We start from the raw sequence: 16,480 nt of genomic DNA, 5'->3' as shown, positions 1-16,480 counted from the left end.
CGTGTTGTGTTTTTCATTTTTGTTGGATTTATTAGTGGGGTACACTGTGTCGAGCTGCTACCACGTCACGCTATTGTTTACCAGCTGGGGCTTGCGGCATCCAGCTTACACGCCGCCCACAGGGCACAGTTTGCTGTGGAAACGCAAACAGGATCAGACTTAACTGTGCCAAACCGAGCCAAACCGTACTGAACCGACCCGGACTGCTTGGTGGAAACGCGGCTTTAGGTGTAGCATGGAAGGAGAGTTGCAGGAGCAGAGGGATGTGCAGCTAAAGGCAGTTACTGAGAGGCTGTGGTGGAAACAGGCTGAGGCCTTTCTGCACCCTGTACCTCTGCTGCCGTGGCCCCTTCAATTTCTTCCAGTGCTAGTGCCCATTTGGTGAAGAGACTTGTGTCCAACTCAAGACAGAAAGTGCCCTTTTGTGAGGGGTAGGATTGATTGAGCAGCTAAAAGAAGTGCAGGCTTGTATGAGAGCGTGTCATTTAGCTACATGCGACCAGGTGTTTTGTCTTGCTTTCTTGTTTAAGAGATACATTGTCTGCTGTTGAGGGCAGCGGCTGGCACCAGCCCTTGAGGTAGTGTCTCTGCCTCTGTGTCATCTCCTCTTGGCCAATCAGTGGGACTTTTTCATGTTGCTGCCTTTCTCTACGGCACTGTTTGAAAGGACTAATTTACCTCTTTTCCTCTTTGTTGTTGTGAATGGGCTCTGGGGGTTAATTCCTCTGTCTTGATTATATTTTTTCTTGTTTGAATTGATTTCTTCTCTGTTCATATTAACTTAAAGTTGGCAGAGCTATAGATAGATAGATAGATAGATAGATAGATAGATAGATAGATAGATAGATAGATAGATAGATAGATAGATAGATAGATAGATAGGATGGCTCTTTTCTTGGCTGTGTTTCTTTCATCAACACGACATGATGTACAACCTTCTCCATCAGGACTCAAAAACCCTATGTCAATACCATAGCTTCATGTCTGTCAGAGCATAGATGACAGAATGTGCAAACGAGCGCATTCACGTCACATTTACACCATCACATCGCTAAATACAGAATTGAAAGTTGCTTTGAGTTGACACCACAAACAGTTTTGAAAAATGTTGTTCCAAGCAGGAGTGTGACGACATGCAACAACTGAAACGCTCTGCATGAGAGACATGTGGTGTGAAAGCCAAGGAAAAGACAGGATGTCGTGAGTTGTTGTGTCACTGTGTCACGCTGTCAAGCAGTAGAGCTAAGTGGCAATTTAAGCTTTCCCTTTATGACTCAAACAGACCCAAACATGAATATTTATATTTTGTTTTTATAAAGCACCTTTCAGGAGCAACCTTCACAACACGCTTCACTGTATGAGACAGAAAAGCAGACATAAAACCGCGTCAAGCACACACATTGTAAGAGTAATAATTAAAAAAGATTCTCCTGCTTCCTGAAGTTTTTCAGTGTGATGCATCTGATAAAACAGGCATATGCACACAACTGATTACAGCAAATATGTTGCATGCTGTAGAAAGTCTAAGTCTAGTCATCAGCATGAAAGTGATGAGCTCAAACACATTTCATAAGATGAGTAGCTTTGTGAGCTTTCAGTCCAGACAAAATGACCGATCTTCCTTGTGTTGCTGCTTGTAGTTTGAGAAAAGTTATCAATGAATGAGGTTAAATCAACTCTCAGACTGTAACAGGAATGAAGAGAACAAAAGATGACAGAAGGTTTACAGATAGTCAGAGACGGGTAGGGTTTCAAGGATAAGCATCCCCGTCTAATCATCACCAGCTCAGTTTGAGTTCTGGCTGCGGCCCAAAAGTAGTCCATCAACCCTGCAGTCAATCCACCGTGAAAAACAAACACATTAGCCCGCTTTTCTATGACTCATTCACTTTGCTTTCACATCGAACCACAAATGTTTGGCCTGCCAAGCTTTTTCCTGTCCTTCACGCCTTGCCCTTCCTCAGTTCATGCCGCCACCTCTTTGCTATCTCATGTTCAACTTTTAACCCTCTGTGGTCACTGAGGCAGAGACTGACTGACCTAATTGGCTCCTCAGGCTGGGTTCAGACTGGATGAACGTTAAATGTGTTCAATACATTTTATAGAGGATGATGAAGTTTTAGTGCAGCTGGCTTTTCATACCTCACGGAAAGTTAGTGACTATTAAAAAATTCCTTACATTTGGGGGCTTTATGATGTCATTTCTTGACATAAAAGGTACACATAGCATTACATATTGCTTGTTGTGTTAGGGGAGACTGGGTATGGTTGTGACATGGGAAGAGTTGTAACACCACCAATTCCACCAATCAGGGATAAGATAGAAGTCATGTGATCATTTCAATATTTACCCACTCTCACCTTCATCACACACGGTGGTTGACAGGGCTAGAAACAAGTTCATGCAGATTCTACAGAGAAAAAAAAAGATTTTGAGGTAAGAAAGATTTTTTTTTTACTAAGTCTATATTTTGTTAAGTACTTATACTATTCCAGATAAAACCATTGGACACATATCAGAATAAATTGTAGTGTCTCAGTTTACCCATGCTAATCTCAATCCACGATGCTAATACAGCTAGCTAAACAGTGGCTGACAGGGGTGGGGTGGGTTGTAACACATCTCTAAAAAATGTTACAACCATCCCCTTATTTACAACTAAGTGTGACCCTGTTAACTGGTGACTGGGCTGTGAATCACTGGTTAATCACTGATACCTTAAGCTGATAGTCACCAGTTAGCATGGTCGCTATTAACTCCAAAACACTGGATGTTCTGTACTCATCAACACTTGATAGACATTGCCTCTGTTGTATAGTATCGTTTCTGAAAACAGACCACAGAACAACCTTACAATTTGATGCTGCTAACAAATTGAATTGAGTGTTCAAGTTAACTTGTCTGAATAAGGACGCGGTCACACTGGCCAACCGTGCCAGGCCAAAGCACACTTCAACCCTAAAGCACGTTTGGAATGGCCAGTGTGACTGCAACCGTGCCGTGCTCAAGCATGATTCGCTTCCGTGCTTTGGCACGCTTCGAAGAGGTGGGCTTCGACATGGTTTACTTCATGCAGGAGCACAAGCACACGGACAGCGCGTGCAATCCATGAGGTATGATCGCCGAGCGCATCTCTCCACAATCATTTTAAACAAAGCGAGGGTGTTAAAGGGCTGTGTCAGGCGAAAACGACTTACTATAAGTCCAAAATTGGGGCGGCAGTAGCTCAGTCTGTAGGGACTTGGCTTAGGGATCGGAGGGTTGCTGGTTCAAGCCCCGGTGCAGACCGAAATTGGAGGTGGGCTGATACCTGGGGAGGTGTTAGCTTACATTCCTGAGCACTGTCGGGTGCCCTTGAGCAAGGCACCAAAACCCCAAACTGCTCAGGTGTGCGCTGAAGGTGCAGCACCATCACTCTGTCCTAGATCAGTGCATGTTTCTGTGCAGAAGTGCTGTTTGTGCATGTGTGTGTGTATATATAGCATGTCAGAGTGTAAAAACTGAATTTCCCCTAAGGGGTTTAATAAAAAAAGTAAAATCGTAAAAGTAAAAAAGTCTCTGAAGTTGTAGCAGTGCTCTCCGTGTCTCATTGTGCTGACTCTGATGAGATCACACTTCATGTAAACAGATGCTTCACGATGACAGAGGCGGGCCGTGCGCATGTGTGATGCCCGCTAAAGTCTGGATCATATAGGGGTAGTGTGACCGCTGGCCGTACTCTTCAGCTGGGGAACAGCGCTGCGGGGGGGGGGGGGGGGGGGGCAATCTTGCCTAAGCACGGTACGGTTTAGATGGCCAGTGTGACCGTGCCCTAAATATTGCTAAACGCTGCTCCTGAGGTCAAAATGTGTGTGCATCCTTATGACGTAGACTGATAATCCCTCCATCAGGTAGGCATGCCTAAAGATGTGTTTCCTGTTCATGTTCTTTGCTCGTATTGCGTTAAGATGCATTAAGTTATAAATTTGTCAACTTGTCAGTACAATTAAACTTTTTAGTTAAACTTAGACAAACAACCCATACAATTTAAAGTTTGATTTTATGTAGGAATGACAACCAATCCTGTTCTCTCATACAATGTCCGTTAGTGTGTGACTGCACACAGCATCTGAAAGTCCCTCTACTGGACTGCAGAGGAAGGATAAAAAGCATCAGGTTATCTCACCTCATGGCATTCAACACATTTAAGGTGTACGGCAGGTGAGGGTCTAACACATTTTTCAAGTAACTTCTAAGGATTTTCCTTTCCATATTAATTCAGTGACTCAAAGTATCCCAAGGACTAACAGCATGACCTTGTGGCGCAACGGTAGCGTGGCTGACTCCAGATTAGAATGTTGAGAATTCAAATCACGTCAGGGTCACATCTTGGAAGTATTCTGATGTATCCACATTGTGAAATAACAATTGTCTAAAATTGATCCTGTAAGTTGAAGTCAAAACTGTAATTACTCTGGATGTTAGACTGTGCTGTGATACATCAGGAAACAAGATGCAACTTCTTGAGTTATGATGCCTCAGGTTTGATTTTCTCTCAGCTTCATTTTAATTTCCTTCGTATTGGATTCAAATGTGAACTTGCAAACACTCGCAAAAAGCTGAATTCTTTGGATAGGGTTCAGGGGGCCTTTGCTCATGAGATGTGTGCTTCAGTGTTGACATATTATGTCACACCCAAAGACCTGACTGGATTTTAATGAAACCAATCCCAGCTCTATAATCTTCCATGGATTTCCACAGTGCTATCAGCTCTCATTGCTTTAAACTACCCCACACATAGGTCCTGAGGGATTGGTTTAATTCAGTGATAGACTTAGTCAAAGTCAAATGCAAACAATCATGCATGATAGTCTAAGATTTTATTATTATTATTATTTTGTTTTTTTGGGGGGTGGGTGGGTGAATGTAATATTTTAGAGGTGTAGCTCACACGACAGGGTGTTGGCCAACATTATTCCAGCATGTTAATCTGAAAATATAGAATTCACTGATTAGCAGGTCACTGTGTTATGATAGAAAACATACATGTGTAATCACAGTCTGTGCGCTATCTGGCCTCTGTCTTATGTCGCGGTCACTGTGGTTTCACGTCATACAGACCTGATAGCCGACCATGTGAGCCCTTTCACATATAAAAACATTGGCTGCATTTTCATTTATCTTTAGGTAAATACTGTACTATGTGCCTTTGATACCATATGGTCTGCACTTGTGGGCTTACCCACAGATTTGATAAGAGGAAGCCCTCATAATGGAGCCGTTCCTGAGTGCACTAAAGCAGATGTTATATTCCTTTATCTTTAGCTCTTTGTAACATGAAGGTGGCAGCCAGGGTATTAATTATCTCTGTTATGCTGAGCACTACACGAAGAAGGTTTAGACTGTGGTATGAAAAGTTTAACCTCAAAAACAGTTCGCACAATATGAATGGCCTTATTGTTTTTGTATGAAGGAGACTAAGTTTGCTAATTCTGTCATTCTGGCAGAGGTTTACTGATGCTGCACTGCCTTAAATGGGAAACAGAGACCTAGACCTGTGCTTTACTACAGCATGGCTCTGATTAGGACCAGACTGGTCTGACTGCAGTTGGTTCTGAGCCATGGCCAAGTTTGTCTCAGGGATAAGATTGTTAAAGCTGTTGTATGAACACATCTTTATTCATGCAACCCAATCACTCTTTTTTTCAGCCGCTTACATCTGCTGTAGTAAAGATCTGGAGGAGGTTCTGTAATAGCCCAATAGGGTCATGAATGATTAGTTGTTATTATCATCATTATAATTAAATTATCTTTTTTGATTTTCAAATTACCAAAGCAAAAACATACATCAACAACATACAACTCCCAAAATAGAACAAAACAAACAGAAAATCAGCAAGGCAATATCACATCATCATACAGTACAAGGCAAATATAGGCATCAAATTAGATTTCTCAAACACTAGACATTATTATAATAGTTCAGGAATGGGCTCCATGTTTTATAAAATTTGTTGGTTGACCCTTGAATGGTGTATCTGAGCTTTTCCAGCTATGCAAAGGAGGCAACTTGACTTCCATTTAAATAAGATTAACATCTTGCTAGCAATGATGAAAAGGCCAAGGTGTGGGTCTCTACTCTTAAGGCACACATCACTTAATTAAAAAAATATAGATCCAAACAGAATACAGCTCCTGGAATAACTAGGAGTCAAAGTTTATTTGATCATTTTATTTAAATTAGGCTCATTTATTAAAAGAAAAGATTCAGAGTTAACATTAAATATCTCAAGAAGAAATAAAAACACAACTTGGAATGTAGATTTATGTACTCTGGAGGGTGAACCCTTCTGACTCTCATGATGCCTGGACTTTTCAACTTGCACCATCTTCATTCAGTTTGTCCAGCCCTTTGGCTTTTGATATAATAGCTTGAAAATGTTGGAAATTTGTCATCTTAGGTGTACAGGCATGCTAATATTATTCCTGTTCTCAAAAGATTGAAGTACTTAACATGCTGGTCTCATATATTTACTAGAACATCAGGCATCTGGATTTCTTAAAATGAGATGGTAGTAATATGTGTCTCACACTGTAGTTACACCAAACATCTAAACATTATGGTATATATTATCACTAACAGTTTGTTCACTTTCAGTTTATTTTCTCACATTCTTGTTATCATCTTATTGTCACAACATCAGGACAAATTCTATCTTCAATCTACTCACTTACTGCTACTAAAATGTGTAATAAACTCTGTTTGAATAAAATAAACCAACTTCTGTTCTTTTTTTCTTTTCTGCTCAAATTTACTCATTGTAAAAGAGCCCCACAATGGAGGGAGTCTACATTCTGACCTCAGAGGATTAAGACATATTCCAGCGTGATACACTTTGTGAAACAAAAATAATAATTGAAAAAAAAAAAAAAAAGAATAAATAGATAATTGAAAAATGACAAAAAATCATATAAATACTGCCTGTTTAGTGCAATGCACTCAGATTTTAGATGCCAAATACTTAAATTGTTTTTCTTATCCCATCATTTCCAATGTAGTACCATAATCTAAGCCTTTTGGATTATTTGTTAGTGAAGACAGCTATAAGAAAGCACAAGCAATATAGACAGAGATGGACACAGAGAGATCTTGGAAGTGCAAAGCAGCCTCACTGCAGAGAGGGTAGTGCACAAAAATAGCAGTTTGTGTGTGCTCTTTAATGTTGTCAAATTATGGAAACTTTGTGCTCTTGTTTGTTCTACGTACACCCATGTTAACTTGATAAGGAGCGTGTCAAAATGCAGGTTTTCCTTCAATTTCCCCTCAGGTTTTGGCATCAACGTTTTATGCTGCCACCTTGTGGCAAAAGGTATCTTTTAACGGCAGGCGAGGATGACACACAAAAACAAGAGACAGACAACTTTGCTTAAGATTAGCTTAAAAAATGATAAACTATATCTGTTTAGCAGGCATACATACAACAACGGAATATGGTTGTGGTTAAGACAGTTCAATATTAATTTCTACCTCAAATCATGCTCAGAGCGCTCTATTAAAACCATAGACTGTATACAACAACTCGCAACGCACTCTATGTCCCTCGTGCGGTGCCATAGTTTACGTCATTTAAACAAGCCGATGCATGCAGCATGGAGAGGTCTTTCTAGAAGATTTTTGACCTTCTTGAGTTTCCTCTAAAATAACCTAAACGGGTTGTTTCGGTGAGATGATCCTTCTTTACACACATTGAGTGTTTATGTACATAATTGTCAGAGACTTCGTTGTTTGTAAAACTGAAATTGATTCAACGCTGATGTGAAGTGGAAGCTAATGTTTTGCTATAACCAGGCTAATAGTTATGGTATATGCCACTGTTCTTGTATTTTGATGTAGCCAGTGCTTTGGTTGAATGTTTTGTTTATTGAACAGACTGGAGCAGTGCCGACAGTGAGACTTGAAATGTGCCGAGTGACACGCTCAGACAAACGACAGAATGATTTGATGATATTTGATCATATGGTTCAGTAGCCAGCTGAACGCTCTGTGACATAAAATATATTGATACATTTTTTGTTTGTTCCTGCTGTCTAATTTAACAGGTGTATCGAGAGTTTTTCAGGATGTCCCAGACCAAGGCTGTATCAGTCCATGCGAAATGGATAATCGGCAAAGTAGTAGGGACAAAAATGCTGAAAACTGCCAAAGTTAGAGTCACACGGCTCGTGCTGGACCCGTACCTGCTCAAGGTGAACCTTTAATTATTAGGACCTGAGTCCAACAATAGGGTCTTATGTGTATCCTAGCGTTATTTTGTTGTTGCTAATAAATTTAAGGATGAAAGTGGATATAGATGCCACAGAGCTCTCTGAGAAAAAAAAGTAAAGAAAGCACATTGGTTGCACAGAGGTACTTGTTTCTTGGCATTTTAATTCTTGTACTGTTTTGACACTTGTTAATGTAATGCTAGAAATTTTTTGACATATTAATTTTCTTAATAATAGCATTACAAGAATGAATTCAGATAACATATGGTATGTGAAAAAAAAAAAAAAACTTGCTGATTTATTTTACTAGCAGAGCATTAGACTGGTTGTTTTGACATTTGTCGTCACATCTATTTGTAAATGATAAAAAGTGAAACAAATCAACTGCTAAAATCATAACTCACCCTGTCAGCCTCACTGTCTCATCTCAAATTTAATTTTCTGCAAAATATTTACTGCTGTGCATATTCTTGCTACACAGTCTTTTACTCTTTATCATGTTGTTTTGTTTAATCTTCCCTTCAGTACTACAATAAGAGGAAAACCTACTTTGCCCACGATGCCTTGCAACAATGCACCATGGGAGATATTGTTCTTCTCAAGGCTCTCCCTGAGGCTCGGTCCAAACATGTGAAACATGAACTGGCAGAAATAGTGTACAAGGTTGGTCGGGTGGTTGACCCATTGACAGGAAAGAAGGTTGCTGGAACTGAGTTTCTGGAGCCTCTGACAGACCTTTCCTTGAATTTGGGAGAAGACACCACATTAACAGAAAAACTACAAAAGCTCAACATCACCGCTGCATCAAGTGGAGCTGATTCCCCACCTGTACAAACTCCCTCATCATGATAGAGAACTACTTTATTTTATACTCGGTGATAGAGGCCTTAGTGTTACTCTGTAATGAAGTTTCTGTTTTGTGTGTCCTTGTGAAAAAAAAAACAGTCATCATTGCATTTATCAGTAAATGTAAAGAGTTTGTTGCCAGACTCTGAATAGTGGTTTTCATTTGTAAACATTTATTTGTCTGCTTACTTTGTGACCAAGATCTATTTGAAAATAAAAATGGGAAAACTCAACGTTATTGTATGTGACAGATATTGTTCTAATAAATGTGTCAGGCAGGTTTGCTATGATGAAATATCATGTACAGCAAATATACAGTGCTCACCATCACGTCTGTATAATTGTCCAAATTTCCATCTAATCATGTTCAAAGCATTATTTTTGGGATTCATTTTTAATTTTGAAACATTTGTAATTTCATGTTTTTATAATTCGGAAATACAAAGAAACACTGCAGCAGCAGTTTATTAAAGTCAGACAGCTGTCAATATGTTCTTAACTCAGAGCATCATTTTATTGCAGGTGCAACATCCAAACTATAAAGTTGCTTTATCAACCATGGTAAAAAGAAATTACTTCTTGTCACTGAGGTGTGTGTCCTGAGTCGAGCACATACAGTTTACCTGGGTCGCGTTTTCGTCTGTAACGTCAGCACCTCGGAAGGATCGGTGTCGCAGCCGCCGTTTCAACCAACCTCCAATAGACAGCAGCTTTGAGAGGAAAGATGGCTACCAGAGTCCTTCAAAGAGTAGGCATTGGCCTCAAACAGTCGAAAAATGGGCTTCAGGGGAACGGACAAGTCTCAGTAGTCGTAAGGTTAGAGTTTAGAAAGTTCAATTTGCTTATATTGATGTTGAAGCGGTGGTTTATAAAGCTTCTGGGTAGTTCGTACAATGACAAATTCCGCTATGCTACATGGCTTAGCTAAAGTTAGTGCTAGCGCGGTGTAGTTAGCATTAGCACTGTAACTCTAAACTCGCTAACTTTCTGCTAATGCTAATATCACCCCCGGACAAATAAGGTTGTGGTGTCCTTTGTGACTGTACGTGTCCTGTTTACTTAGAAAGTTTGAACGGAGACATGTGCTGGTAGTATGCAGAAATAAGAGCAAACCTCAGAGAGTTTCTGTGAGTTGTAAACCACCTCAAGGTCAGAATGCATAAAAATGCTGCTGGGCAGACCTTGTTTTGATTAGTGATGACACCATTTCTGACATGGGCAGGTGATTTTTTTCAGAGCTATCTATAAGGTCAAAGTGCTATCACTCTGAAGCGCTGTGATCTATTTACAGCTGTGCGCATACGTTGACATACCCTTGCTGTAATTGTGAAATGTTTACATTTATTTAAAGAAAATATAACATTAGGAAAAATAATCGTGCCGTAAATTATCTTTTATTTAAAAATGGTGGCAAAGTAAAGCCTTTTATGGACACACCTTTATTAAATGATATCTATAACTATCATAACTGAAATCCCCCAGATGGCTCTAATCAAAAGTTTACATATCGTTAAATGAATGGCCTGATAATCATCACACAGACTGACACAGTGTCTTAAATGGCAGGTGTTAACATTGTTCCTTGTCTTATTGTAATCAGTATCCACTTATGATAAATTAGTGAGTTTCTTAGATCTGGAGAGTTTCTGCACAGATTTTCTGGATACTGAACCATAGGGAACGCAAAGAAGTGTCCATGGACCTCCAGGAAAATATAGATGAACTTCATAAATAAGGAAAAAGATATCCATAATTTTAAAAATGCCAGTCACTACTGTCCAAACTGATTAAGAAGTAGAAAACTAAATGGTACACACCAGAGGCACACTGTGACCACTTTGAATGCACTAAGTTATTAGTAAGAGCTGTGTTTTGAAAATGTTGATAAACTGCTGTAATGAAGGCTGAAACACCAACACCCAAATTTAGGAGATACTTTTTACTATACTATTCATTCGACATAGGAAAGGAAACAATACACTTCTGAAGGACGTGTCTTCTGAGTCCATGTTAACTAATCCTCTAGTTATGTGCAGTATGTTCAGCAGATTATAGGAATCCCTGCAGCAGGCCTCTTAAGTTTGAGTGCATCTGTGATGCATGAATTGTTTACTCTGATAGATTTCAGCTGCAGCTGCCATTGGCTGACTGGTAAACAGTGCCTCCTCGTGCCCATGAAACCACCTAGAGGCAAAAGAGGTGCCAGTTTTAATTATAGCTTGAACTGAACACCATTGCTACACACTTCGTGTCATCAAACAGTTTGTCACTGACAAGGCCTACACCCCAGCAGATACAATTAGAAAACAATGTTGACGTGTCATCGGGCTTTGTTGAAGGTAATGAGTAGTGAGCAGTTCAGAGGTGTAGGGTTGAACCAAGCTGCTGAAGGTTCTGGAGACACACAGAGTTAAATTTGAGTACAGGCAGCGTAGTGGTATGCTGCACTTGCAGTTTTCTGTCATTGTAAAGTTTACATTTACTAACATTCACTTCACTAATTTTCAGAAATAGTTTTAATGCCTAATCCATGTGTTTTGTTTTACAACAGGAGCCTCTCAGCTTTCCGGGAAGACAGCTGGTTCAAATCCCTCTTTGTAAGAAAGGTCGACCCCAGAAAAGATGCCCACTCTCATCTACTGGCAAAAAAGGAAGACAACAATCTCTACAAAATACAGTGTATGTGTTGCTTGTTTCTTTCTGTAACAGTTCTGGTGGATCTTTTAAAAATATTATCTTGATTTTCCTGACGGATACTAACATGTTTCTTTCCTTGTATAATGATGTGAATTCAGTCAGTGGCTGTGTGAAACCATAAAACGCTTCTTGTCAATTGTTTCTTTATAGTTCACAATGTCAAGCCAGAGTGCCTTGATGATTACAATGAACTCTGGTAAGAAGGCCCAGTTCTTTAGTGGACTGGTTTTGTGCACGTGTCAAACATCAATCCTGTCTTACACATTTCTTAGTGTTGTACGTATGTGTATGTCTTTAGTGAGGACGTCTTGCCTTCCATCCACGCTGACCCTGAATACCCCTGTGAGCTCGTAGGTACTTGGAACACATGGTACGGAGAACAGGATCAGGCGGGTAAGGACATCAGCGAAGCTCAGTCTGTGAAGGTTACTGTACACAAGTGCTGGTAGTAAAACTAAATAGAAATCATCACGTCTGTTTTGAATTTATTCTTTGTGGTTAATGCACTAAATTTTCAGATCACGTGACAGAGAGAGATGTATCATTAAACTACAAAAAGAATGAAGTACAGAAACACTGAGACATATTTAAGAGCAGCAGATTTTCGATTTTTTGCATCTTATATTCTAGTGCACCTATGGAGATATCGGGGAGGATACCCAGCTCTCACTGAAGTCATGAACAAACTCAGGCAGAATAAGGTAACATGCCAAAATCAGTCAGTTCACTAACTTGAACTGTGACTTTTCAGCTGCTTCATGTGATTGCAACTTTGGTTAATTTTGTTTCAATTTTATTAGAAAAATGTCATTTATTTTAACCAAGCTTGCTTTATCCATAATGCGTACTGTTTCAAAATAACAAGTTGGCTATTTTATTTATCTGTATTTTTGGCTAAACAGTAAAAAACTCAGGATTTCATAGAAGAAGATAGTCTGATATTTCTTGATATGCTGCAGCCTAGCTGACTTTATTGTCTTGGTCTGGCCTGTCATTTCTGCAGAAGTTTATGGACTACAGGAACGAGCGGGGAAAGATGCTGCTTTCTCGCAGGAATCAGCTGCTGCTGGAGTTCAGTTTCTGGAATGAACCTGAGCCCCGCCCAGGATCCAATATCTACGAGCTCCGATCTTACCAACTGAGGGTAAGTATTTAACCACTCTCCTAATCTCACACACAAAAAAAGTCATTCTTCTGTTGCTGTAGTTTCATTTGTGTTGTTTCTCTCTCCTTGCTTTTTATTTTCAGCCAGGGACGATGATTGAGTGGGGAAATTACTGGTAAAGCAGAATGCTCTTAAACTGTCTTTTTCTTTTCACTTAAAACAGTCAGCTAGTTTGACCCATGTCAGAGTCTAAGACACTAGTAAGCTTTCACCATGTCATGTACAGAAAGTTGCCACACTAAAATCTGTTTTATTGGTTTTACAGAGTGTATCAGATGAATTTGAGTAAACGGTACTTTTTGGCTACATAAACTTTGCATGACTCCAAAGAATGACTGCATCTGTTACAAAAGTCCTAAATTTTAAGCATAATTCAATTTAACCCTTATTCAATGCATAATATGAACATACGTGATCACAGTGGGGTTTGCCCTTTGATTTAATCAAAGAAACATGCTGGCATTTTAATTTTTTGTTTTATATAATTCATTTTTTGGATGATGGTGAATGCCACTTTGATTAAAACTCACAAACTTCTCATGGTCTTTTGATCTGTAGATTTTTGATCATAAGCTGTTTTTTTTTCCTCACTTGTCTTTTTGATCTCTTTTGATCCGCAGGGCACGAGCTATTGAGATCCGCCAGCAGAACCAGGAGGCTGTGGGAGGCTTTTTCTCACAGATTGGAAGTCTGTACACAGTTCACCATTTATGGGGTATGCAGTATTTCCAGTTTAAGTTAGGGGTGTAGAGAACAATACAATCAGAAGTTTAGCTGTAAAATTTAAATATGCATCACTGTGCCTCAGACAGTTTGCACATTTTCTGCCCCCTTGCCATTTTTTGAGCCACTAATACAAAAAGTTGTAACATTTATATGATTTGTGCAAATGTAAAAGTGTCAAAACTAAGCCCTTTTCTTAACATTAAGTCAGGCTTTATTGATCAGAAAAAAACTGGACAATTGAAACAAAAAAGGGAATTGTATTTGTGTTTCTCATTTCAGCTTACAAAGACCTTCAGTCCAGAGAAAACATCAGAAATGCAGCTTGGCAGCGTGAAGGCTGGGACGAAGTTGTTTACTATACCGGTAAGATGTTTCCCTCTCTTTGCAACTTTTGTAGCACTGAACAATACCCTCACACTTGCTGTTACAGTTGGATTGTTTTTTAGTAGTTATTTAATTAAAACAGCCAACATTTCAGCTATATCGATCTGTATTGTTTTCATGTTTATGAACAGTGTGCAAAGTGACAATTGTAATACAGAGATTGAGTGGAAGAAAACTGCAGCGGGGTGTGTTAAGACTTGGTGAAAATTTTGTTTTTTGTGTCGTCTGATTTACTTTCAAATGAATCCTATTATTAAGCTCTTTTCTTCCATCTTCTCTGACAGTCCCTCTCATCCAGCACATGGAGTCTAGAATAATGATTCCCATGAAGACTTCACCCTTGAAGTAACCACAGAGAGACAGCAGGGGAACCTTTCAGTAACCACTGCACCTTATCACACAGATCTGTAGAGAGTGTAACCAGCTGGAGTGTGCACTGCCTGGGATAGCTGCATAATGTCAACATCTTTCAGTTTTGTTGTGTTTGTTTTTTGAATTTCCTTTAGCTTTCCAACTCCTTTTTCTGTGTGGGCTTAAAATGCCATATTTCAGCAGGTCAACACCAAATTGTTACCGTTGCTACAACTACTGTGTTGCTGATCCACAAAAGCATCTTATGTTGACAGACATATTTGGTCATGCTTATTCTTTTGGCTGTTCATCTTTTTAAGGGTTAAATTCAAAATTGGTCAACTCATTTTTTACTAGGACAAAGAATTGTCAACAGTGTTCGTTGAAGTATAAGAAAAGATATGAGTTTAACGGTTAACAGTTGTAGTGGTCACTTGGGCCAAAAATGTCTTCAGGTCTTTTCATAAATTATGTTACTAAAGAAAAGCTAACATGACTCAAAAAGCCCTTCTTGCACTAATTAGCACCTGTAACAATTTTTGAAAAAGCATCTGTATCCAGTATCTTACGGCGAAAACAGTTTAACAGTAGGAGCTTCATAAATGTTAAATGTAGATGGGTGTTGGTCAGGTTTCAAAAAGGAGTGTGCTGATTAAAAATGAGTGTTGTATGTCATAGATATTGAAGCTGCTGTTTTTTAAGGTCACACCAGCTTAGTCGAAAGTCACTACTAATACACTCCTCTAGAAATGTTGTTTTATGTTTACGTGGCTTTGATCCAGTTCATTGATTCTGCTGACTAATATAGAACAAAATCAGTTGCTTGGATGAAAGTTTTCTTAATGACTCTATTACAAGAACGCACAATGATCTAGTATGAGACTCACATCAGTATCAGAACAAGAGGTGAGAATTAATCAAGAGCCGTGTTCATGTTGTTGGATACGTGAATACAATGTCCAGGGCCGAGTCAAATTAGTGCTAAATTTCTCATTTTGTCTCTTCTTTGTTACACTGGCCAAATCTCTGGATCTTGAACACCCTTGACTTCAGTCTCTTCCTGGAGTAGAGAGGAGTTACATATGAGAATATTAGAAGCTACATTTTAAATCAGCACGATTCATCAGTATATAAAGACTGCTGTACACAGACTTTATTTCCTACCCCTGTGTTAAGCAATTAATGCCAGCCAATGATTTTGTGTGTAAACTGAGATGAACGGGTTTTTAATGGTCAGATTGTAGATATTACAAGTAAGCTTACTGATCCAGCCTTGGAGGAAGTGGTCAGTCCTGTGTCTGTAAATGAAGTGTGATAACCTAACCTGCATTAATCAACAAATTGGCAGGACAGGGGTATTATCACATTGTTGTAAATGCAAATTGCAGTGCTTTAATAATTTAGTTGTACATTTTGAATTAAACTTCTCATGAAAAATGTTAAACAAGTTTGGATTTCTTTTACCTTTTAAATATTTTGGGAAAATAGTATGCACTCAACCAGATTTTAAAATGGACCAGGTTCAGAGTACTGGGGAGTGAACTACCCATTCAAAAGTACAACATACTTTTGTGCTGGATAGTGAATCTGACAACTTTGAATAAAGCAGCAGCTAAAATCTTAGCATCAGAATGCATTGTGGTGGTATCCCACACTATAAACTGTAAACACCAAAATCCACGGACTGTCCAACACCGGAGCTGATCTCTGTTTCCATGTCAAGACACGGAAGGGGTTCATAAATAAGCCAATCGGCTCCCAATTCAGGGTGTGACCGATGCTGCATTCAATGGACGTTGGAGATCTCACTTTCACTACAGGACGAATTTGTTATGCCCAAATATTTGCACACATCCGAATAAATTTGTCGTTCTTGTTACTCACTACAAAAAAAAACAAACAAAACAAAAACAAAAACATGTAAAGATGAGAAAAATGTAACATTTTTCAACATTGAAGTAGATACAGTCCCCATTATTGGGGTCCCAAATGAGTTAAGGTTTCCTAAATCAAAATGACTTTCTTGCACAACCCTAACCTTTTTTTATTATTATTATGATTTTTTT

At 39.1% G+C, this 16,480-nt stretch overlaps 2 protein-coding genes across 2 annotated transcripts; both read left to right on the top strand.

Annotated features, from left to right (window-relative positions):
- The first annotated feature begins 7,585 nt into the window (after positions 1–7,585).
- mrps17 (mitochondrial ribosomal protein S17) lies at positions 7,586–9,560 on the top strand. The gene is made up of 3 exons (XM_074671939.1): positions 7,586–7,702; positions 8,081–8,227; positions 8,771–9,560. Exons 2-3 carry the CDS (start codon positions 8,102–8,104, stop codon positions 9,092–9,094), a joined length of 450 nt encoding a protein of 149 aa, XP_074528040.1. The 5' UTR covers positions 7,586–7,702; positions 8,081–8,101; the 3' UTR covers positions 9,095–9,560.
- A 165-nt stretch (positions 9,561–9,725) lies between these two features.
- On the top strand, positions 9,726–15,830 carry LOC141791446 (protein NipSnap homolog 2-like). Its single transcript, XM_074671938.1, has 10 exons — positions 9,726–9,907; positions 11,643–11,770; positions 11,939–11,984; positions 12,087–12,181; positions 12,419–12,489; positions 12,792–12,932; positions 13,037–13,068; positions 13,574–13,668; positions 13,959–14,042; positions 14,348–15,830. Exons 1-10 carry the CDS (start codon positions 9,816–9,818, stop codon positions 14,410–14,412), a joined length of 849 nt encoding a protein of 282 aa, XP_074528039.1. The 5' UTR covers positions 9,726–9,815; the 3' UTR covers positions 14,413–15,830.
- The last annotated feature ends 650 nt before the right edge of the window (positions 15,831–16,480 follow it).

Source organism: Halichoeres trimaculatus, unplaced genomic scaffold (genome assembly GCF_033239565.1).
Source record: "Halichoeres trimaculatus isolate MK-OKI-2021-1 unplaced genomic scaffold, fHalTri1.1 fHalTri1_scaffold_6, whole genome shotgun sequence".
NCBI classification, from domain to species: Eukaryota; Metazoa; Chordata; class Actinopteri; order Labriformes; family Labridae; genus Halichoeres; species Halichoeres trimaculatus.
The sequence above is the reverse complement of the archived record's forward strand: the minus strand, read 5'-3'. Positions and strand labels throughout refer to the sequence as shown.